Raw genomic sequence first — 24351 nt, 5'->3', positions numbered from 1 at the left:
AGAATGACTAAGAGTCATATGAAATCATCATACAGACGTACATTTGTGTTAGGACTGTTCTTTCTTAAGAAGACAGACATAATCTAGTACCCTGAAAGCCAGAACAAAACAACCCCAAAACACTAAACTAACCCAATCACTGTAACAGTAAATAACTGGCACTTTTATACAAAATTGACTTTAAAACCTCGAAGTATGAGCTGCTGTAGGACTTAAGCCCTGATCTGAAGCCTAAGGAAGAAACCTAACAGTAGAAAGAGGCTGTGGGCTCAGCACTGAAATATCCTTCTTAACATGCTACCATCATGCTTTATGTACTTCTATATTTGCAAATGCAGATTTGCTGGTTAATGAATTCTACAGATTATTGCTATCCTCATATTCTATGCTCAACAACTTCTCAAATATTTTTCCTTTCAAGAAGAAACGGCAATGGGGAACTAAAGAAAAAGTTTTAAAAAAATATACATCCAAGATCCTCTTTCCAGTTTAAGACCACTGTACATTGCGCGTTCTACATACTATGGGTGGACCATGACAGATAAAACAAGCACCATCATTATGTAATAACCTGCAATTATTTTTATGGCTATTGAATTCCATTCTTCCTATGCAATACATAGAATGCAAATGTAAAGCAATAGCAGAAATTACAAGCCCTAACAAGGCAGTAAATCTGAACCAAGTCACGCAACATAACGTGTCTATAAACTTTCCCACCAGATGCAAAAAAGGCTTTTAAATTTCAGAAGCTGTTCTTTTTAACTTGTTTTTCTTCCATTTTTTTTAGAAAATTAATGAAAAAACCCTATTCCTACTCATCTCAGAATAGCAAATTAGTGGTTCTATTAGAGAAAAATTCACAGAAATCGAGCTTAATATCATAAGATTTAATTTATCAGTAGATGTGGCGGTCCTTTCCTTTACTATTGCATTATAAAAATAAAATGTTTAAATATAAGATAACTGTCATCAGAAATACAGTTGATTGGAGATTATGATTCATATTAAGATCATAACCTATAAAAATCATCAGCTGTGCAGAATGAGCTGTTCCAGTTGACAGATCTTATTAACAAAATCTTCCAATAAATTACAGAAAAAGCTGATTTAAAAAATTGCTTTTGGCTTTCAGCATATGGAGCTTAAGGTGCTCCTGACACTAACATGTTTTATGTGGTTTTAGTGACTAGTTACTACAAACAAATCATGTTGTTGTGGAAGAGTTGTACTAATAAAATTTAGTGAGAATGAAGGGAACTGATCAGTCTACAAAATTCAAATATAACATGTTCTGATTATAAAGTATACTTTTATAGGGCTTTGCTTCCCTTGGTTTGTCGGCAGAAGATATTAGAATAAAATCATGAAAAGATGACTAATTAAATCATAGTTTCTGTAAGTATTTCTGGAAGCTTCACTGAATTATAGCAGTAACACTTTACTATTAACCCTCCAATGCCAGACCCAGTAGATTCTGTGGCAAAACAAGAGGGCTGACCTGTTCTGCAAAACTCTGTAAGATTAATAATTGGACTGAAGCAGTAAGACTAGCTAAGAAGCACAATGCTTCTATACAGTGGAATAAGTAGGAACTTACACTTTTGCCTACAGTGACAACTGAAACATCCTGCTAAATAAAAAAAAAAGCCAAAACAAAACCCCCAAACCTTTACAGCTGACAGATCTTATGTTTTTTAAGCTATTATGAAAAACTAGACACTTAAAAATATTTTATCACCAAAAAAGTCACTATTTTTCTGACTCTACAACTTCCTAAACTGCCAGAAACATTTCACGACATGAACACCTTTTTATTTTTATTTTTGGCCTCACTCATTATGCAAGCTCCCCTGCTTGGAGTTTCTATGCTTCTGGCAACAGGCTGCTACTCTGACACTGGCCAGCATACTGAGGAAAAGGAACACTTCCTTGATGGTACTTCATTTAGTAATTCTTGATAAAAAAAGTCGACAGCAAAAGTAAACTGCAGATTTCTGGGCACAGGCTAAAAAGAAAGATTCTTAGAGACAAGTATCAATGACGTCTCTTCTTGATAAATGTCTTCTGCACACACAGGTTACATTTATTTCACGGCCTCTAGATCGTACAGTTTTACTGGCTTCAGCTACTACAAACTATTCTGTTTCGAATGCTGCCAGTACTAACTTGCACAGACCCACTTCTAATCTAAAATCTCAATGGCTCATTATAATTGCATGTTATAAAGTTTGCCTTTAAACTATTAACAGAAGAAACCTAGACAATCTTTGATGATTCGATATTCTGTTTAAGTAATTTAATGCTGGTACAATAAGCAATCTAGTGAATATCATACTGACATCTACTTTTAAAATTTGAACTATTTGCTCCAAATGCTTACATACATCTCAAGATAAAGAATACTTTATGGAATACAATCCAGGAAGTTAACCTTATGCCTCTGTCACAAAGTCTTAAACAGTGTAAGATTAATAGCAATCTACGTATTAGCTGAAAAGATCTCTATGGAAAGCATGGTCAAAGTATTGTGGATTATGAGAACTACTTATTATTTCAGGATTACCTACAAGTCTTATAAACTGCCAGTTATTGCTATTTGTAAAAGAGGTAAAATGACAGCTGGCACCATAGACATGACAAGATTCATATGATGTACAGGTCCACCATTCTACTCAATATAGAAGACATATACACATTATGGGAAGATAGTCAAATAGTATATACTGCATAATGCTCTATGCTCTTTTGAGAGGTAGCTGCCCAGCATAGTGTAAAACAGTCTAGTGTAAAAAGATCAAGTCAGATCTGGACTCTAATTCCTTCTTGCCATTGACTTTGTGACCTTAAGACACTACAGATTGGGTTTTAGTTAGCCAGCTACCAACAAAATCAAATGAAGTGTAAAAGCAAAAGAAAATATTATCCTTTTTCAGAATATTTAGCTCAAATTTTTGAGTTAAACAGCAGAAATACTACTTTTTGTACAAGCACATTTGTGTTTTGGTATTTGCAGCAATTTAACACAAACCTTAAATACTGTCAAATAAATCAAACTGCTAAATCACAATAGTAAAGAAACCAGCCTGGAAACAATCTCATTTGACCCTGCATATTATACTTAACTTTTGTCTGTTCTCTACTATAGTTGATTACTCAAACATACACGAGTATTGCAGTCTTTTCACAGTACTTGGAATTTGGTCTACGTCGTAAACAAAAGTTGCACTGAAGTCTTTTAACAGACTTCCAAATGATGAAATCACAGTAAGGAAAAACACAAATATGTTCTTATCTTTCAATTTGAACTTGAGGATAAACCTTTTCCATTGACAGTCTTACACACAACTGTTTGGCCCCTGGCAATGTGTCTAGACAATGTCTGTTATTTGTTTCAGTTCTGAAAGATATGCACTAAATACAATGGTCATCACAAAAAAGCTCTTCAGAAAAAAACAGGTTTAAAGATTTTTTTAAAATCGTCTACAAAAAGAAATTAGGTCTGCTTCGCATGTATGGTATGCGTACACTTGCACAGTAAGAAATTATTGGAAGGCTGCTGGTCACAGCATCATAGCTAAATTGGTCCAGATATTAGCTATTCACCAGGGCACAGCAAGCAGGTACATAAGAATAGGAAATGAATACTTTAAAAATTACATACAAGAAGGTGGGGGTAATCAGGGCACATCTTACTTAGCCAAAACCTCAAAAAACCATGGAAATAAACCAAAAATACAGCAGCATCACTGGCAACATACTCTAAAGTTCACTCATACTGTGCAATCATACTACCGTCACATAATCCAGTACAATTTGTAAATAACTGAGCTGGAGATATTTAATGAATTATCATTATGATAACATTTCTCCATAGCTGACCAAAACTACGAAGAATGAAACAAAATTTGCATGAGGTATTTTAGATGCTAAGTCTATTAAATTCATTATTACTGTGGCATACATGGTATGTGTAAAAAGGCACAAATGTGAACTAGAGACTGACCCTCAAAACCAGTATGTACAATGAATATTTCCATTTATAAAATATTGTGGTGAAAATGAAAAATGTTGCAACCAACAGAAAAGAATTTAAGCCAAAATGAATGTGCCGATTAAAAATCCAACTGCAAAAAAGGGAAAGGGAAAGTATAATAGTAAGCAGATACAGATGTAAGGATTTTCCTGAGCCAAAGCCATGTTATTGTCAAATAAGAGAACCTTAATGAAAGACTTATCTGTAATGAACCTTGAAGTAGTTTGAGCCACCAGCTTGATTCTGCAGTTGTTTCAACACTTAAAATTTTCATTTATGTCAAATGGATTTGCATAAGAAAACAATGTAAAAGTGGACACGAACGTCCACATTCAATTCAAAACCCTTGTATTAAAAGTATAACTTTGTAAAGGAAAAAATAATGAAAGGGTGTCTTTTCCTAAATGTGCTTTTTCAGTGTAAACCAACGTTTCTTTTTGAACAGTTCTTTAGCTTGGAAAATAAAGAATGATACCTTTTCTTTCAAATGAGGGAATATGCCAAGAAAACTTACGAAAAAGGATTTATCTGCTGCAGCCGTTACGAGGGATATTATTTTCCAAATAAATAATAACTGAAGAACTTTTACTAGAATTTCAGAATTCAAAAGGAAGAGACACTTTACTATGATTGCTTTTTTAATCATTCTCGCTTTTCTTCACATACTCAGCTATTTTCCTTAAAACCCACACACACCTGAACTGCAGTTTAAGTTTAGGGCAGCAAATACCTTTCAAATAACCTGGTAAATCCACCTCTCTAGTGCGTAACAACCCAACTTATGCTACGCCTTCAAATGGTTTTTTTTATAGGGAAAGGATAATACTCTCGCCACCATCAGTACACAGTTGACAGAGTAAGGTCTTATGATTCCGGAGTGTATTCTCAACAACTCCAAAGATTTTGCAACACTACAGACTGTTCTCACAGCTTACATCCTCAAACCTGAATACTGGCTTACTTTACAAAGCTTTACAGTCACACTTGCAGTGTGATTACCTACTGACATCAATAAAAATTTCAGAAGAGCACTACAAATCACTGGGGTACTAGGAGTGATTGATGAGGCAAAAATAATGGTCTTTAAATATTTCACCAGATTTTAATACAAGTAGTATTAATTAAACATCAAAAAAGAAGATGGCAGAGAAAGTATAACACAGGCTTGAACTTTGCAAATCATTACAGAGAAGCTACTGCAGACTATAAGGCTGACTACAGACTAGAACATAATTCAAACACATTAAATTCTGAAGTTAAATATTAAGCTGTTAATACACTAACAAGCCTTCAACTACTGACTGCTCTTCCACCTTTCAGGGTAATATATTAACAATTATTTCCACTGCATCAATAGATGGTCTATCATGTACCATAATGCAGCAGGTAGCATTGAAGCCAACATAACTAGCAGACATGATGGAGAATAAACTATTTTATTGCAACAAATCAAAGATCTATTTATGTAGAAAGTCTCATCAAAAACAACCAAAAAAAAGAAAATAAGTAAGACAGACATGGACAGCTTAAAAAAAAATCTGATTTTTTTTAAACAGCTTTATGAATTTGGACTAGTCAAAGCATAATTATTTCAACAACAGTAGTTCCAATTCTACCTGCCTTTATATTGTTGTCATATGAGATGACATTCATATAGCTGATAATGTCAGAATACAAGGAGCTAAAGGCAGCAGGGGTAAAAGTCCATGCCTGCTACAGAGCACTCTCTGTCATAGTCCATGCCGGTGCCTGAGTCCAACCATTCTTCTGCTGTCAACAGACACTACCGGAATACAACAGTATTTCTTCTCCTGTGGCTACTCATCCAGACTACATATCACCTTCCTACCACAGGCAGTTAACCTGTCAGTTTGCATAGTAGAAGTCTGCATAAGAAAGCTGAGGATTTCATCAGTAGATTGCCCATAAAGAAGGATCTGCTGTTGTAAAAATCCAGGCTATTACATACAAAAACACATTAATTTTAAAACCCCAAAGCTAAGACATTAAGATATTAGAAATGTCAAAATAGAGGTAGACTGGGAAACTTTGATTCTGCTACCTTCTGTGCGTGCCTCTTCACATTACACAATCTATACAGGCATGCAAAATAAATACACATTTTCCTTCAGACTAATGAATCATTCAGTACTCAGGGTGAACAACGCTCCAGGAAGCAGTTGTGGAGCACTGATGATTTATCCACAGTATACCCACCTCGTTTAGAGAAGGTGGAAGATGTTTAGTGAACATGATAGTAAGGAGGAGCATGCTGTCATGCATTAAAATGTTACTCTTTAGAAACAAAAGTAGAATCTGTTTCTATCATAGGGTTTCTACATGATGACAGTTACCTACGTAAGTCATACACCACCTTCCAACCTCCACGTCCTGCAGTTTCCCCAGAGGCTGAAAAGAGGTATAAGACAGCCCTGTGACTGAATCTATTGAACATACTGGGTATGCACTTGTCCTGAAATTCTTGACCAATTTAAAATTGTTCCTGGAAAATATGGCATCTGGAATTCTGGCAGGAGCAGACAGCATAGCTCACGTTAGATGTTCTCAGTCTCTTTTTTTCCACAGAGTCTTTCAGAAGCAAATCACAGCTGTCCTGCAGTCCAGGTGAACTGTTGCTGTATCCTGCTTCTCAACACGATCCTTCCTGAAAGGCGTTGGCCAACCCTCTTACATCTGACTAGAAATGTTCCCATCGAGTGAGAAGAGAAGGCCCTGATGAAAGACAGCAGCTGGGAGAAGGGCTGCTACCATAAACACAGGAACAAACTGAAAATATCTGGATGCTTTTGAGAAAGTTAGGAGCGGCTCATTACTCAAACAGCAAACAGCCTACAGAAGGTAAAGAGATCATAGGATACTGATCTCAGACTACAACCAAAAGTTTCAGTCAGATTATAGTTGTGCCTGCTTTTATTTTCATGGTTCTTAGCTCGAGACATCTTACTTGGAGAAACACTGAAGGTTCACACTTGCAATTGTGATCTAGCAATAGTTCTAACAATAAGAGGAAGAGGAGGTAATGGGATCTACACTGACATTTTCATCTCAACACATTAGTTGCTAAACATTAAGTAGCTGTTCTTCTTTCCAAATATTTAAAAGTAAAAAGCGGAGTAAGGAGGCAGACATGCAGTTTAAAGAAAAGATAGGTGTTGGTAACATCAGCTGACTCAAACCTTGTCTGCAGCAGAAGTTCTGGCACTTCATTCAGTAATGACAGACAGAGAGAACCCAGATCTCTCACTGTGCTCTCTGAATATAGTAACATTGACCTTATGATGGGCTTCCACAGTAACTGCTTGAAAGAGTGACTGTCCTCCTGCTGTGAAAACCACTCATTTCAAATTATTCCATGTTGGTAGTTTGTCACAAGTTTTTTTCGTTTTGTTTTGGTTTCTCTTAGCAAAGAAAGAAATACTTTTTTTCCAACTCACATCAATACTCTATAGGCCTACTTTCTAAAGTATCTGGTCAAATTAGTGTTCACTGTAAACAATGAAGCAAAGTAATCACTGAAAACTTAAATGCATGTCATCAGTATTTGCTTTCACTCCCTGTTAAGAAATGCTATATTTAGTTTGCTTTTCTGCTTCTACTATCAAGACTACTAACACGATTGGACTGTTCATTAAAAAACCCAACATTTATATAGCATGAAATTCCATAGACTCATATAAAAGCGTTTATCTGGAAATATTTAAATTTATTCCCCAAGATAATACCTTGGATATGGTCAAGAGTTTGCTACTTATCATATTGCTGAAAACCCAGAACATCTGCATTGCATGCCATCTTCTACAACAACCCAAATCCTGCAAGGTCGTTTAGAGTGACAGGTGTATATCTACTACCTGGTAAAATGGCACACAAAACAACAGTATCTCTAACATCACCTTTCCAAAACATAATCCAGTCAGGTTTAGAAATGGTGGACTTTCAAACTCTTGGAGAGGAGGAGGGCAGGAAAGTCAAAATAGTTACTAAGAACATTTCAATAATTCACACTCTCTCACAAATACCGTCACTTAGACATTCATTTTACCTTGAGAAGGTATGTAGGAATATTGCTGAAATCTACAGGCAACTTCAGGAGGAAGCGAGCTGAGAATTCTCCAGTCTGTGGAAAAAAGGTAGCACTAATGAGACCTGACATCTAAAACAGAACCACAAATTGAACAATCTGAGGATGAAATATTAACCAGAAAAATGTGTAAGAGCTCATACCAAACAGAAGGGTTGAGATTTAAAACAACATTTCTCAATGGAATTACTGAAGAGGAAAAAAAAAATTTACAGATTTCACAGATGTTATATGAGAAAACACCTTAAAAACCATAAAACATCATTGCCAGTAAGTCAACAGCAAAAAGTAGTCAGAATACAACAATGTGCATGACAAAAATCAGACTATACTTTGTTAGGCCCTAAATATAGATGTATCTTGGCTGTACTCATTTCCGGACAAAGGACGGGCGAGACCTGCAAATGGTCTGCAAAACCTGACAAATTTATCAGAGCTTATAGGTAAAATAGAGGCATCTTCACAAACATTGTAGGTATACATAAGAGAATTTGTGCTGAGTAAGGTGAGAATGTATCAAAAGTGTCCTCTGAATAAACAGAGGAAAGAACTGAAGTAGAAGGTTTTATATAATTTGTTTTCAGAATTATGTGACTCTTAACACCTAGACAACTGTTTACTGAAAATTTGCCAAGTGTCCCCTACACATTGCTCTTTTTTATGCATGAAGTGTATGCAAAGGAAATGGAAAGGATTTCCTTTCTGTTTCATACACTTCCTCAAAACCAGACTTTGTCCACCTGGTTATGAAGCAATGAAATTGGCTCTTTTTGAAAAACAAATGCTTGCCTGATTTCCTCCATATTAATTTTTTGTCATCCCTATTTTTTAATTCAATAACGTAGCCATACAGCAGGTATATTTGTAATGTTGAGTTAGCAGAACAAAAAGCATAAAACATCAACTTTATCAGTTAAGTACAAAAAGTCAGGACATCTTGAGACAAGGCAGCAAAACTTCTTTCAGTTTTAACACTGCCCTATCTTTGCATACATACGCTACTTAGTTATGTGATTACGCGATTTTTAAAAAACAGTACTTCATTTTAACAGGCAAGGGGACAAATCAAAGCTGTGTGAATATGCAGCATTCGTTCTCCCACAGTAACACGTATGTACTACTTCACTATTCCCTGAACATAGTTATCTGTTCCTTATTTTCATTTTACTATTTTAAATGTTTTGCACAGTCAAAGCAAGAAGAAAAATACTTTTAAACAAGAAATGTACGACATACAAATTTTAACAAAGTGCACATCCATCTATGGTGAATGTGTATATTGCAATTCTCATTAAAAGGGTGAATGTAAATACTACATTAGATTTAAACAGAATCACCTTCATTGTGTATACAGCTATACCTTGTGGTAAGCAAAAGCCTATAATACATCTGAAATAATGGAAGCATCCTTTCTGTAAAATGCAGCAGTTACCCATGGAAGAGACGCAGAGGATCTTGACAGCAAACAGGTTGCCTGGGACCATGTCCAGATGGCTTCTGAATATCTCTAAGCATGGAGATCCCACAGTCTCTCCAGGCAACCTGTGTCAGTGCTCAGTCACCCTCAATACTCAAGGGCTTATAACCCACACAGATATCAGTGGGATGCCTTTTGGGCCACTGCTTTACTACTTTTGGTAGATGTTATCACAAGAACTCCACATAGCTATGGGGACAGCTTGTCTACGGCTATGACAACTCTTCAAGAGGAATGCATTCAAAGTCTTTTAACACCGGTACTAATACTGAAAATTTGCCATATGCCTTTGCAAAATACTCAGTATGTTTGCCTCCCCTCTCAATTAGCCGTGCTAATCCATAAATTGCTTTGAGCTCAGCATAACAGAAAACATGAAGGTTGTCACTGGCCACATACCACAAGACCACAAGCCTCCATAGCGATGGACCACACCGATTGCTATGCATACTGATTCAGAAAGGAACTAGCTGAAAAAAATTCTGATGGAAATGAGCTTGCAGATGCATAAGCCTCTCTGAGAACGTACTGGAGGTCAAAGTCAATGGAAACTGGCTTTCCAAAATGAATGGTAAGCTGCTAAGCAGGGTAGCTGAGGAATATAAATGACTTTGCTAAGCACAGTTTTCTGTGGGACTGACATGAAATAAAATTGAGGAGGAAAAAAATTCTACAGAAGTGGATTCCTTCAATTCATTTTATGCCTAAAGTAAGCAAAGATTTAATCCCAAGCAACTAAGCACATACAGACAAAGATGCCGTATTAGGCAGATGTACAATAAGCAATGCTAATATCAGTGCCAATTTGTTTCTTGGTCTATGTATCAGCCATGAACTACAGATAACTCATTCTACCTTCCAGTCACTAAACAAGAAAACACAAGATCTTGAATGCAACCAAAATCTTTCCATGGTACCCTGCCAGTTACATCATTTGCCAAAAGGGTTTGTGTGATGTTAGGTTGTAATCCACCCTGTTGCCAGCTAGCTCAGAATTGCCCTTAAAATTTGTCCCTGATAGTCACACAACAGAGGCAAAGCAATTGCACAGAGAAGCAGTATGCAACAAAAAGTGAGCATATATTACATTAAAGCCAGGCTCTGAAACCTTTCCTGATGACACTACTCATGAGGAGAGATGCCAACTTTCTGATGCTGTATTACTTATGTACGCAGAAAAATCACTGACTTCTTGTGCATGTATAATACGAAGACTACTTTGATGACAGTCAGGGCACTTACTTTTTATTCAGACTGAAATGGATATTATAGACAGTGCTTCTTGTCTAGACTTAACTTCCAAAAAGATGCCATACAACATTTGCCATAAAATCCAGAAAATTATTTCTGGTAGAATACCAAGTCAGATGAACTGGGATGGCCACTGAACAGATGAATGGTCTCTGATCAAAACATGAGCTGCTCCAAGATGTGGAAGTAAATAAGGACTTGCAGTCTAGATCTTTTATGTCATTCAATCAAGATTATTTTGCAATGTATTACTTCCAAAAGTGTTCTGGACAGGCAGGGAGCAGTCCCTGTCCATGGTGCTCACCTACTCAACTCCAACCAGCTGGTCACAGGCATCAGGTTGAGTCAGCTGAATTTCTGGCCACAGCATTGACAGATTAGATAGTTAATGGGCATCTGTATCAGCTGGTATGCTGCCAACATGAAGCTACTAAGCTAGATAACAGTTTGTCTATTTGTCATAGATCTTGGAGACCACTTAGGAAATTGGAGATACCGGAACAAAGGTATAAAAGCAAATTTCTGTTCCGTTTTGGGATGCAGCACTGAATTCAGGCCTCCTCTTCAAACTTTTTTAACTCATGCACTTAAGATGATTGCTTTCATAACACTGTGCAAGGTTCATTCATAGATAGTTTCAGAAGTCTGCTGAGCTACTAGCAATTCCTGAGAGATGGCAACAACGTGAATTTCAATGACTTCTAGGCAGAGGAGATAACATGCAGTTTACTTCTTGCGTTTCAGATAAGCGCTCCTATTGTGCTGATCATCAAGACTAACAAGACAGTTGTAAAGCACAGGAAGGAGAACTACACAAGTTAGTTTCATAGTTTTGAGTTTTAGGACACTCATAAATAAGCCTCTGTCACGTAGATACCAGGTTCGTACAATCTCCAAACAAGACTCTCGGAGTCTTCTTGATAGAGAACATAAACTTTGAAAACAAAGCACATGCTACAGAAACCTCAAATAGCTCTGCAACAATTAAAATTATTTGCCTCAAAATGTATTTAAGATTTATTTTATTGGAATATTTTAAACTAAGACAGCATTTCAAATGCAAAAAAAAAAAATCTTTATTCAGTCACCAAAGATTGAGGAAAGATTCAAAAGGCTTGAGTAGACATGGCTTTCCTATTAAAAAAAAAAAAAAAAGGAAAAAAACCCCTAGTTTTCTACAATCTTGAGTAGAATTTTGGCAGCTGCCAAAAATGATGATAAAATCTCAGTACAGTTCAGAAAGCCTTCTGCATTTCAATAAGCCAATCTGATGATATTTACAGACGTGGCAAGTTGTTTGTGATGTGAGCTATAGAGAATAACATTTAAGAACAAATTAATTTCAATGAAATATTCTGATCTATAAACATAAAGAGATCTGAAATTCTCTGATAAAGAAAATTTTACTCGGCTTAAAATAAAAAAGTCTAGATGGCTTGTCTAAGAAAAGAAAAACAGATAAATATAAGTACTGTGAGTTGAAAAGTAAACAACCTTGCGTCACCTGTAACTTAAGGATGATTAAAGTGACATAAAGCTGAATTCTAGGCCCTGGTAACAGAAATGCTGAATTTTCATCGATTTTCAGACTGCATCTATTTCAGAAGATACTGCTTCTGAAGGCCAGTATATCTTAAGAGTATGCTATCGCTGAAAGTAAGAGGGGGGCACGTTCAGCATAAACACAATTAGGTATTTCCTGATATATCTTACTCCAAACTTCCCATGATAAATATATTACCAGCGGAAGAAAACTGATTTTTGCAAAGCTTACTCTGTGGCAGAGATGAGTTAAAAAAAGAAAAAAAAACAAATCACACACTAACCAAAATGTCTACATTGCCAATAGCCTCATTTTAGAAGGCTGAGATGGTATACATAGAGTGTTTCTACACAGCATGGCACATTTCCCAGGCAAAGGATACAACCTCAGGAAATAGATAAGCCAGTTTAATGTCTAATTGTCATATGAAGACATGGCCCTGCAAAGTCACTGCTCTTAGCCCATCTCACCTCCTCCTGTCCTTCTGCAGAAAATTAGTTGGGTTTTTTTTTCCTCTCCAGTTTAGGTTCCTGAAACAACTCATCTCAGCTTAGACAAGTGCCAGAGAGATACAGGCAGCTGCAGCTACCAATTAAATCAACTCAATCATACTGTGGAACCACACCCTAAGCAGCCTGATTTGCCTGGGCAGGGTGTCATACCATCACTGTTATTCTGCCTCTTAAACCTTCAGAGCTAACTCAAACTTCCACATAACATTATACTGTGCCCTGTAAATACTGCACAGGCTTTTCAACAGTTTTCAAAGTTTTCATCTATAAATCACATGAACTAACATCAGGCTGAAAAAGTTAACTCACCTGGAAATCTGGTTCAATTGAGGTAGTGGAATGACAGCAATGTACAAAATAGGGAGTATAGAAAGTGAGCTGGAGTCAAATAGAAGTTTTCTCCATTGGAAACATACAGCATGGAGATCCACAGAAACAACTCAAGTTTTCCAAGGCAAGAGCTGTATTTATTAAAATGAAAGGATCACTAAAAGAATTTTAGCAGAAATATTCTTAATAGCTTACCCAGTTGTTTTTTTTGCCAGCATAGATTTCCATGTTTTCTCCATACTGGGGCTCCTCAAGTAAAGTCTGATATTCAAACATGAGACGAGAGCTCTCACGTAATCGGCTGCACTGAAATTGGTGATACTGCTGCACAAGCTCTTTCACAACAAGCAGGAGGCATTCAGGGTTTGAAGGATTCCAAGAAGCTAAATTCTGTTGAATTAGAAAAGAACAGAGACCAAAATTGTTTACAGCAATAGAAAGACCAGCACTCCCCCTTCCATACTGATACCACAGGCACATATGCATGTGGAAGCTTTATGACAAAGCTAAACCATAACATTAAATGCAAAGGTTGTATCATGCTTTGGAAGAAAACCAGGTCAAACAGCAAAAGCAAGCCTTAATGTCAAATAAGAGTCCATATAGGGACCTACCACAAAACTGATAACAGGGCTACTACCAGGCATAGATAGACCCAAATTACCATTCTATTCCTCCCTAAAATTATACGGTTGCATCTGAGAACTTGAAAAGTTTGAATTAAAAAAATTAAAACTGATATGAAACATACAGGGATCAGGTAAGTACAACCCTGCACAGTATCTAACTCAAAAAGCAGGCAGCCAAGTGAACATGCCAAATTAACACCAACGAGGGAAACTACTCTGCTCCATTATTCAAATAGTGGATATAGTATTGACAGTGATGGAGCAAATGGGTTCTCTTCTGTTGCCTCAACCTTGTGCTTTACTTCACCTTGACTGTCTCTTCACTAGAGTTACCTTGACTCATCCCCTTAACACAAATGCCATTCATACACAAGTCTCTTCAATGTGCCTAGCAAAAGTTTTTATTACTATCTGACTGTATATCAAGAAACACAGTTAACAGAAATAAAAATGTTAATACAATGAAGATAACTGTGTCAGTAGCACAGTAGCAATGTTATCTCTCAGTTTAACTACTCCAACATTGGCTTAGACCAGTCTTCCACGCACAGTAAGTTTTATTCAGGAAGGTTTTCTGTGTTACAAACCATACCTAACATGATAAATGCTGCATGCCTACATCTGGTTGACCTAGAATGGATCTATGTTAAGGGCAGACGAGGACTCACCCTGTACTCCATGCTATTAGGACATGAGACAGTTCTGATGCAAAAGTACTTAGGTCCTCATATGCTTTGTACTTGAGTCCTCGGTCTTCTTGATACAAGCTCAGGGCATGTTAACATAGTCATGCAGCTTTTGGTTAGCTTTGAGTATAAGCAAAATTAATCCATATTTCTGTATGTCACATAGACATATGACAACAAGCTAGCTGCAACAGGATTTTAAATTGCATGGATTGTACAGTTAACATTAAGATCCTTAGAACCAGTAAAGATGTCTGCATTTTACAACTAAATGAAGATATAATACGGTAGCTTCAAATAAAATTACTTATCAGTATCTGAACTCAAAGTAGTTACAGATGACATGGTTACTTTTGTCCTGGAAGTTGCAGATATTTCATAAACAAACTATATGCATAATTTACATTCTTTGGCAAGGACAAAAAAAGCATTAGCCCTTTTTTACCTCTTTAGTGGAAACACTGCTTTGGTATGCAGCATTTTCTACAATGAAAGGATAGAAAATATTTCTGTACTTTGAAGTAGCTATCTTAAGACTGCCTTGTATTCAAACACATAAAAAAATTGTTTTTTAACCTAGGTTAAGTAAATGAATGAAGCCAGATAAAAAACATGTCCCCTAAAATATACAAGCTATTCATACGTTGTGTAATAAGTGAACAGGTTGCACAGAGAGGTTGTCGAGTCTCTGTCCTTGGAGAATACCCAAAACCCGAGTGGACAAGGTCCTGGACAGCCTGCTCTACCTGACCCTGCCCAGGCAGGGAGGCTGGACTAGATGATCTCTAAAGGCTCTTTCCAACCTCAGCTATTTTTTGATTCTGAAGAGGTTTACAAAAAGCTCAAACTGAAACAGAGGATTTTATCAAGGTGAAGCTCCATAGTTCTGACATGATGAGTTGTGTACAAATTTTATCTTCTGATACTCTGGAAAGGCAGGTAGAAAGCTGAATCAGTTCTTCACCAGGCACCATACCTTCAGCTCTACAATGAAATCTACTTGTAGCCTAATCTCTAACTATGTGGCTATTTCCATTAAAACGCTTATAATTTTTATTATCTCTGCTGACTGTATTTCATGATATATCCCTTTGGAATGGTTTCATACAGAGTTCAGTATATGTGTATGATGGCTTAATACTTCAAGCATTTCTCTTTCCACAACTTTATATTTGTTTCCCAATGAAGTTATATATAAAGATGTTATCAAAATGAATTTCTCATTTTCAGCATCATCACTTAAAACATACAAGTCTAATTTGTCAGTGAAAGCAACACGAAATATGTATTGCTTCCTTGAAAATCTTGCTTTTTTTGGAGGGGAAAAAAAAAGCAATAATGTTTACTAAGGAAATTTTATCTCAAATCTTACCACATGTTGTTTTTCCTGAAGTCCCCAGTCCTGGAGGGGATCAATTTTAAGAGAATCTCAGCTACATTCTACCCAGCTTCCCCACCCCTTCTCATTTAAGTTAATAGCTACCAGAGAGGCAAAGAAATCTTTGTATGCACTACCTACATACAGAAAAAGACAGACAAAAATAAAAGAAATACAATTTAGAAACACAATCCTTTTTCTATCTCATAAACATGGTTTTTAGACCACTGTCATGACTTTCAGCAACATGATTCATGATTTTTGAATGACTATGGCTGGCAGTGCTGCATTAACTGTCTACGCATCAGTCATTCCTGTGATTAGGATGAAAAACATACATTCCTGTCACACAAAATGGTTGAGGAAAACAGAGTTTGAGAAGGTGGTGTTCTCATTCTTCAGAAACACAGACATTGTTCTTGCTTTGATTAAAAAAACAGAAAAACTTACAATCTTGGAGTGTGGATGGAGCACTTAGGGAACACTTACCCCCAGAGTACAGATTTGAAAAAGACTTGATGTTTACCTAATTTACAGATTAACCCAAGACCGACAGGCCCAGCTTAAGAAACACAACAGGACATAACTGCTGATACTGATTTGCTTTGTTTTACATGGATGAACGAACAGTTCAATGAACAGTTACAGGATTAAACTGTACTCCTCTTCTCCTGCTCACTGTGATTCCGATAGAAAGGGCTGCTCAGCATGGCTAAGGTGCTGTCCTTGAACCTCTGCCTTTAGAAGCTACCAGTCTTACAGACTTCACATTTGACGATGGGTTGAAGTAGAAGTACTCTGTTTTTTTTCCTCCTAGACAGTCAGAACACCTATAAAATGGGAATATTATAATTGCCATATCTTAAAATGTAAACTACATTCCAGAGTAATTGGTGAATGGGTGAGATACTAACATGGTTCATATAAGTTCCTCAAATACATACTACAGAGTGACTGAAAGCCTTGTTCTACCTTGTCTGCCATCTACAGCCAGTAAAAATTTATTCCCAACTTGAACCCATTTAAGCTTATCCGATTCTACAAAATACTAGAGAAAAATTGTCAGGTAGACAGCGTCTTCTAGGAAACACATTTTGTATTATGCAGTCTGAAATCAGACTGTGTATAACCTTAAATTTCCTGTTCCCAAGCTGCTGCTCAAATAAAGCATTTCCAGAAAGCCAGAGGATATAATATGCCAGTATGTATTGATATCAGCCAGACAAGTGGGAATAACCTTTCCTCCTAATGACATTGCTGTAACACAATAGAAATGTTCTGTCAAAGGAAATGACCAACAATATTTTAATAACTGACCTAAATGCAACCGAACCTTTTGTTTTTTAAATAACGTTACACTACAGAACAAAAAAAGAGCAAGAGGAAATCCATTGTCATTTGTCCAACATGGAGCTAGAGTATTGCTCTCTTCAAAGAATTCAAGAACACTGCATCAGAACAGTGTTTACGCTGTATTGCCTTAAAGCTACAGGAATTAAAATGAATTATTTGACTGTAGGATCCTTACTAAACACCTTTCATGGAGTAACTAAAGATTCAAACAAAGTATAAACTGGTTATAAAAATGAATCACCTGGAGAAAAATTCAACTACCCACCCAGTACATACATCAATTACAACAGATTCTCACTGATGAAAGAGTAAATATACAACGGTTACCCAAATTTTCTGTAACACAAGTTCTGATTTAAATAAACATTATTTTTTAACTTTAGAATTATATTATTGTAGTGCTTGTTATTTGGCAATTGGCCATTACATTTCTAGCCATTTTGTTAACTTTGCAGAAGGGCTGTTCTTTTCAGAAGATCTAAATTTACAAATTTTAACACAAACACTTCTGAATACAATGACATATCTATGTATGAAATGTCTTTTTACATATCTTTAAGTCTTGCTTATTTGCCCTAAGCACTAGGTTCATTCATCTGAAAATACTTTTAAACCATTTTATTGTGATCCAATTTCAACAGTATGTCAAAATACGTGCTACGTTGTTCTCTTAGTTTCAAACGGTAATCCTGCTTTAATCCTGCTTCTATTTTTGAAATCAAAGACAAAGTAAGCAACTACCTGTAACATACATTGTTGAAGCCTAACTAAAGCAGAATTGGATGTTTATCAAGTTGATCCCTTGTAGAATGCCTTAATCACTACAATTTCAGCATTATAATAATTCTTCTGAGAACACACAAGGATTTGTCACTTCAGCCAATGAGAGTAGTGTCCCTGCAACAGTAAATTGACTTCCTTCTTTAGACATAAAGGATCTTCTAAATAAAATTTTATTTAGCAATGAAGTATTGTATACACTACTAGACTTCGGAAGTTGTTTTAAGAAGCAAAATGTTAAAGTAAAGGCTTTGGAGCAAAAAGAAGGAGTAGCAGCCTGTGTGCTTCATTTTCCAATTTTTTGCCTGAAGGCTGTATTCCAACCCTAGCCAATACAGCTTTTTAAGAAATAGTATTTAAAATATTTAAAACATTAGAAGAACAGAGTGAGCTTCCAGCGTTTCTGTGCTCCATGGCTCCAAGTTTTGTCACAAAATTCAGATCTTGTATAAGAATTATGCTCTGAATGCAACTTCAAAATTATGAGTTTTAGTTGTTACGGCTTCAGAAAAACCCTGGAAATACAAAAACACACATAACCTCATTTTCTACAGCCAGACTGTTGAAGCCTGGCAGGTATGAAAAACCCAATTAAAGAAATAACCAGCAAATATGTATACAGCAAAAGACTTGTTGCTTTCTGTGGCTTCTATCAAAATCTCCTTCTGCTCTGCTCACCAGGACCTTCAATTTTGTCCCTGACAAAATTTATACATTCACATCATTTTAACAAAATCACATGCATGCTGAAAAGTTTTTTATCTGAAATTGCTGTAAAATTGCAATTAAAATTAATTTTATATTAAAAAAATGAGCGCACTGACTGAGGTACTGACAGACTAAGTTATATATTTCACTCAATAAATCTTTTCTAATTTGAAATGACATTTCTGCAGACTTTCCAGAGAGTTAATCAAATTTTACAGAACAATCACTAATGCATTTAAAGTAAAGAAATCCAGACTTGGATCCAATTCCTTGTCTTGCTTGCCAACAGATATCTTTAAGTGAACTCTACAGTGCAAACTCTCTAAGTTACTCAAAAGTTAGCCAGCTAGACTGAAAGTGGCCCACTGTACAACAGTACACAAGTATGAATCAACTCAAACTGTGCATCTGCAACTAGTTCTGCATTCATGTTCATCTCATACGAAGGCTTACATGCACATCTCAGATTGGTTACGAGCATTTTTAGTGTTATTTTTTCAGCATATCATGGAAGAACTTACCTGTCATTTCTGAGCACACAGATGGAGGCTCAATTAAACAATTCTCTTCTGTCTAGACACTGCTCACATGTCTCTCCATAATCTCCACTAAAACTAGGTGCAACTCCACACTTGAGATCTTAATTTCAACCTTTTAATGGCTTGGCCATATCACAACTTGTGTAACTCGTTTTCTAAAAAGGTAAATTGTTACCTCATCTTAAGCAGTTTATTTTAGTAGTGGGTTTAGGAGCATTAGAAGATGACTATGTATTTTCTTGTGGACACAAAAGCCTGGTAACATCATCTGTGATGACTGGCTAATCCCCATTTTTCCAATTAGGCAATGAATTCAAAATGGTCTACATGAATGAATTTGAAGTGGTCTACAGGAATGAATTCGAAATGGTCTACAGGAAAAGTGACCATTGGAACAAGAACTTCCATATAATAAAGACCAGACTCCAGAAGCATCGTTGTCTACACAGTTGTAGCTACTGTCATACAGAAGATGGTCAATAACTATTTACCTATCTGTGAGTAAGCAGTTCAACATAGGGAAGTTGAATATTCTTTTGTGGCAGAAGCTTCCCTGGCAATTGCTAACTTTTTTCATTATTGGACTAAGTTTCAGGAAAAGGTCTTTGAGAAAATAGTTATCTAGACCTTAGAGTAACTAAGCAATAGCATGCACATCCACTAACTTTGCCCTCCACCTCATGCTGTGTGGCAATATAAATAGAAAAATAATATTCAGTTATTATACAGAGACTAGTAGACCATTGACATTCATTAAACTGTGTCTACACTGGAGAAATCTGAAATGATTCAGCAGATCTGTTCTGAAGATCTGCCAGATATTAATTTAAACAAGTTCATCGAAGAGCATAATTTTCACGAAGAAGTATAACCCCAGAGATTTTGTTGGGGTGCAAAGTCAATCTTTGAATTCCCCGGCTCTTCATCCTGTCTCCTGACAGGAGCTGGCTGCAGAGTAAGAGAGCAGTTTGATAGCGAAAGGTTTTTGGACCATCAGACATGACCAAAGCATTGAGAAAATGAATTCACTTAAAGTGTGTATAAAGAGGCAGAGTAAAGACATTATAAGGCCACCCACAGAGAGTGCAATTTAAACCATTTCAACAGTAACTCATTTTAATGAATAGCAATGACACCAACTCCATTTCAAAAGAGACAAAGAAAATTTGCAACAAGACAGTATCAGTTTTAATGAGATCTTCTTAGAGGTGAGGCAAGTGAAAAACTGCCACAAAGTAGCTTCTCAGCCCTACTAGCAAAGGCACGCAGAATTTAGCTTTCCAAAGTAGCCATACTATGCAACTTTTGGCAAAGAAACCACATTTAAGTTTTGTTCTGGAACATTTTGTGCTTTGCAGTCTTTCTTTTATCCTTCCAAAAAGCTAATCAAGAACCTATGCAAACTATTCTGTGTCCGCGAGTACCTATTCCCCCTTTTTTCAGAACATAATGCACCTTGTGTTCCATAAGCAGCTAATTCATAGCCTCCTTCACAGGTTATTGCTTATTTCATAACTCCAGGCAATGTCTGCAGCAAACTATAATTCTACGCTATCAGAAAGAAAATATGATAACAATTTCTAATTGATCTGAAGTTGTTTTTCTTTGAAATGTGTTTAAATATCCAGGTTGCCAGAATATCTTCCAGGAATGTGATTTTAAAGAAGACAGATTGTAACTGTTTTTCCTGGCTATACTACAGGAAACAACAGCAAGATCTTATTTTAAGTTAGTGTACTTTTATATTTCTAAGCAAGAAATTAACTTTCATGAGAAAATGTCAGTAAACAAAACCTCCCAAGCCCGTAACAGTGGTAATGCATTTCTATAGCATCTTTCATCCAGAATTATCATAAAGAATAATGTAAGTACAGATTTGCATTTTGTTTATATCTCTGTATACCACATGCACAAAACTTGTATCCTACAGTGGCTTAAAATCAGTACCAATTTAAGTTTTTACCTGAAATGAGAAAGATCACACTGTGATATCAGCACTTATGCTCCATATAAATACAGAGGAGATATGGGTCCAGTGGTTACAGCATTTGTCTAGAAACTGGGATATCAGGTTTCAGTCCCTGCTTTGCTATAGGCTTCATGTGCCACCACGGGGAAACTGCTCACAGAAAAAGGCACAGGATAATTATCTGCCATATGCTCACATCTTTCTATCAACAGATATTTTTCACAGTATTTGCAGGGCTGGAGTGTTATAACAACTTCAAAGGCTTCAGTTTCTTAGCAGCCAGCACTTAAACATCCTACAGGCTGCAGTTTCAAATCAATCACTGTAAACCTACATGCCATCTACTTGTCATCTTATTTTCACAGGTTCTTCATATCCCCTTCCCCCAAAGCACCACTGGAACAACTTTCTGGAGTGATCTGCTTGAAATGATCCTTTTTGGGCACAAGCAAACATCAGAACTTAACATTTCATAAAAACAGTTCAATTCAGGAGCATTTTTGTCATGGCAAACACAACCAAAGAACTTACAGACTTTGTGTGCTCTACTAGCTATTGTGTAAAACAGAGAAAAAGTTTGCATAAAGCAAAGCTTGGGATAGTCACTATTTATTTTATTTTTTTATTTTCTGTGAGAGGCTGTGAAAACTTGATGCAGAAATTACAATAGCTTATAAACACTGAGCTGAAATCTCAAATACCTGAAGGCCTTGAATTAGCATGAAAATACAGAGCAGGAAAGCAACATACTAAGAAATGCATTCTGCTTTCAGAAAAGCACCTTATATTCTGTATAAAATTATTTTCCCTCTTTTCTTCCACTGGCCACAGAGTGTGATTCTTGATTAATGATCCCATACCCAAGGCGACTCTAAAATAAACCCCAGCAAATAGGACACACGGAGAACACTCTTCTGCATTCACCTAGAATAAATGCACCACTGCCTCTCAAGTACCATCCACGCAAAAAAGGATTTAAACTCAACTTCCAGAGGTTACTACAAATTACTCAAGTGCTCCTACAGCAGGGCACACAAGAGAGAGCTGATAGAAACTGTGAAGCTGAGCCCAGAGAGCATTTTTAAGATGTGCACTCTTCCTGAAAAAGTCTGCCTGTTTCTCCCACAGAGCTCTCTTACAAGATAATCAGACCCTTAAAAGCTACAACTGCCTACTATCAAAAGAGAGAGCATACAATACTATCTAATTCATCTCCTAAAGACTTGGCACACATAAGTATTTCTTGCTAAGGGATTAGAGCAAGTTTTGTTCCTTTCCAGACCTCCAAGCACACCTCTCTCAGAAAGCAGATGCTACCTCTACCTGTTCTGAGAAGGAATTTCTTAATTCCCTCAGCACGTATATATCCCGGGATAAGGAATCCAGTGCACTAATCATTAGTTAATCCACGTGAGTACACAGCACTTTTCCCCTTGGGAGTCTGTTACCAGAGGTGTACATACTTAACTAGACATGGCAAGTAAGAGGAACAAAGCATGAAGACAAGATTAATTTCAACACAAGACATACGCACATGCATCTTTTGCCTACAGACCTACTCATCACGCACTGACGGGAGTGGGAACACCCCAACTCCTCAGACCCTCAGTGGACCAGAGAACAGACCACTGTCTCAATGTTTATGCTTTACCTCAAGAGTCCCTTTTTAAATAGCAAGTCTTCCACTCTTATCAGTTCTTGGGGTTTTTCCTTTCCTGTCAAAACAAGTAATTTTAGCTACAGCAAAGAGGCAGAACCTTCACAGCTAATGTTTTGGACAGCATCCACTAACATCCCTTGAGCATTTACTGTTGGGTGGCACATGCAGAACTGTTTTCTTCTAACCATTTTTTTCTCTCCCAAAATCCCATAAATTAAAATCAATATATCACATGGTGGATCTCACTGGCCAAGCAGTATTTCCATCTTTATTTTCACATTTGTACTACAAGAGAGTTTATAGGGCCTTGAAAATACAGTTCCTAAAGAAAACATTTACAAAATACCCTTGTGTAAATCGTAAGACATTAGAAATCAAAATTATTTCTCTACTATAACAGACAAATTAATGCAAATTAGTTATCTCTTCTCAAAAGAGTAGTATAAGAAAAGAACACTCATTTGGTTCCTTTATGCAAGGAAAAGCTGCATCTCTGGGAAGACAGGTAATGGCAAAATTCAAGTAAAACTGTATGAACACTAATACTGCAAACAAAAGACACAAGAAGTTGACTAAATTTGAACTACATTTCTGTAGTTATCTTTAAAAACGAGCAGATATGCCTGAGGATTTGAGATAGAAGATAGCAAGGAAACGCAGACATAAAAGCATGTAAAGAATGAGTAAAACAAAGAGCGGTTTTGAAACAAATACAGGCAGAAACTTAGACCAGTAAAAAGAAACAAAAATATAGCTTGCACCCTCGTCCATTTGGGGAAATGAATAGATCCTTTGAAAATTACCCTGAGTGCAAAGACATTTCTTTGCCCCAACAGTATCTTCTGAAGAAAAGAACTTGCAGGGTCCCAAACTTAAACAAATCCTACTGGAGAAAAGTACAATTATAAATCATAACAGAATTCACAGTCTAGAATTTAATCAAATATGAAACTGCATTATCAGACAGAATTATTATTTCTATCTGACCTTCTGTAATCAGTTAATTTAAAAGTCTGTTCTGCTTGCATATTCATAAGCAATGACCGACTTTCTTTACAGAAAAATGAATTATCATGCCTCAACAACTTGAATTCAATGGGCATACCACACTGAATTTAAATGTATTCTCAATTCAGGAAGACTGTGCTAGATTCTTTCTTTTCTTTAAAACAAACAAACAAACCAACCAACCAAACTTTGTAAATGTGTTTCTAGAAAGCTAACAAGCTGTTGCCTTCAAGCCAAGCCGTTCCTTACTGTTCTAGAGTTCTTGTGAGGAAGTGGAGTGTATTGTGCCAGTACCATTACACATCAGGGCCAGAATCCTTTAATTTTCTGCCAGTTTCTCTAATAATATTTTTTTTCCGAATTTTAATAAAACATCGCTCAAGTAAAGTA

The 24351-nt window shown here is 36.4% G+C and overlaps 1 protein-coding gene across 2 annotated transcripts in view; it reads right to left on the bottom strand.

Moving 5' to 3' along the window:
- BABAM2 (BRISC and BRCA1 A complex member 2) overlaps positions 1–24351 on the bottom strand; it is a 177945-nt gene that overhangs the window by 110176 nt on the left and 43418 nt on the right. For both annotated transcript variants that reach the window (XM_075496226.1, XM_075496227.1), the window contains 2 exons: positions 13447–13641; positions 8100–8174 (listed from right to left, as the gene is read on the bottom strand). In XM_075496226.1, coding sequence (XP_075352341.1) covers positions 8100–8174; positions 13447–13641 — 270 coding nt within the window. The remainder of the gene's footprint in view (positions 1–8099; positions 8175–13446; positions 13642–24351) is intronic.

The sequence above is a fragment of the Mycteria americana genome, chromosome 3 (assembly GCF_035582795.1).
Source record: "Mycteria americana isolate JAX WOST 10 ecotype Jacksonville Zoo and Gardens chromosome 3, USCA_MyAme_1.0, whole genome shotgun sequence".
NCBI lineage: Eukaryota > Metazoa > Chordata > Aves > Ciconiiformes > Ciconiidae > Mycteria > Mycteria americana.
The sequence above is the reverse complement of the archived record's forward strand: the minus strand, read 5'-3'. Positions and strand labels throughout refer to the sequence as shown.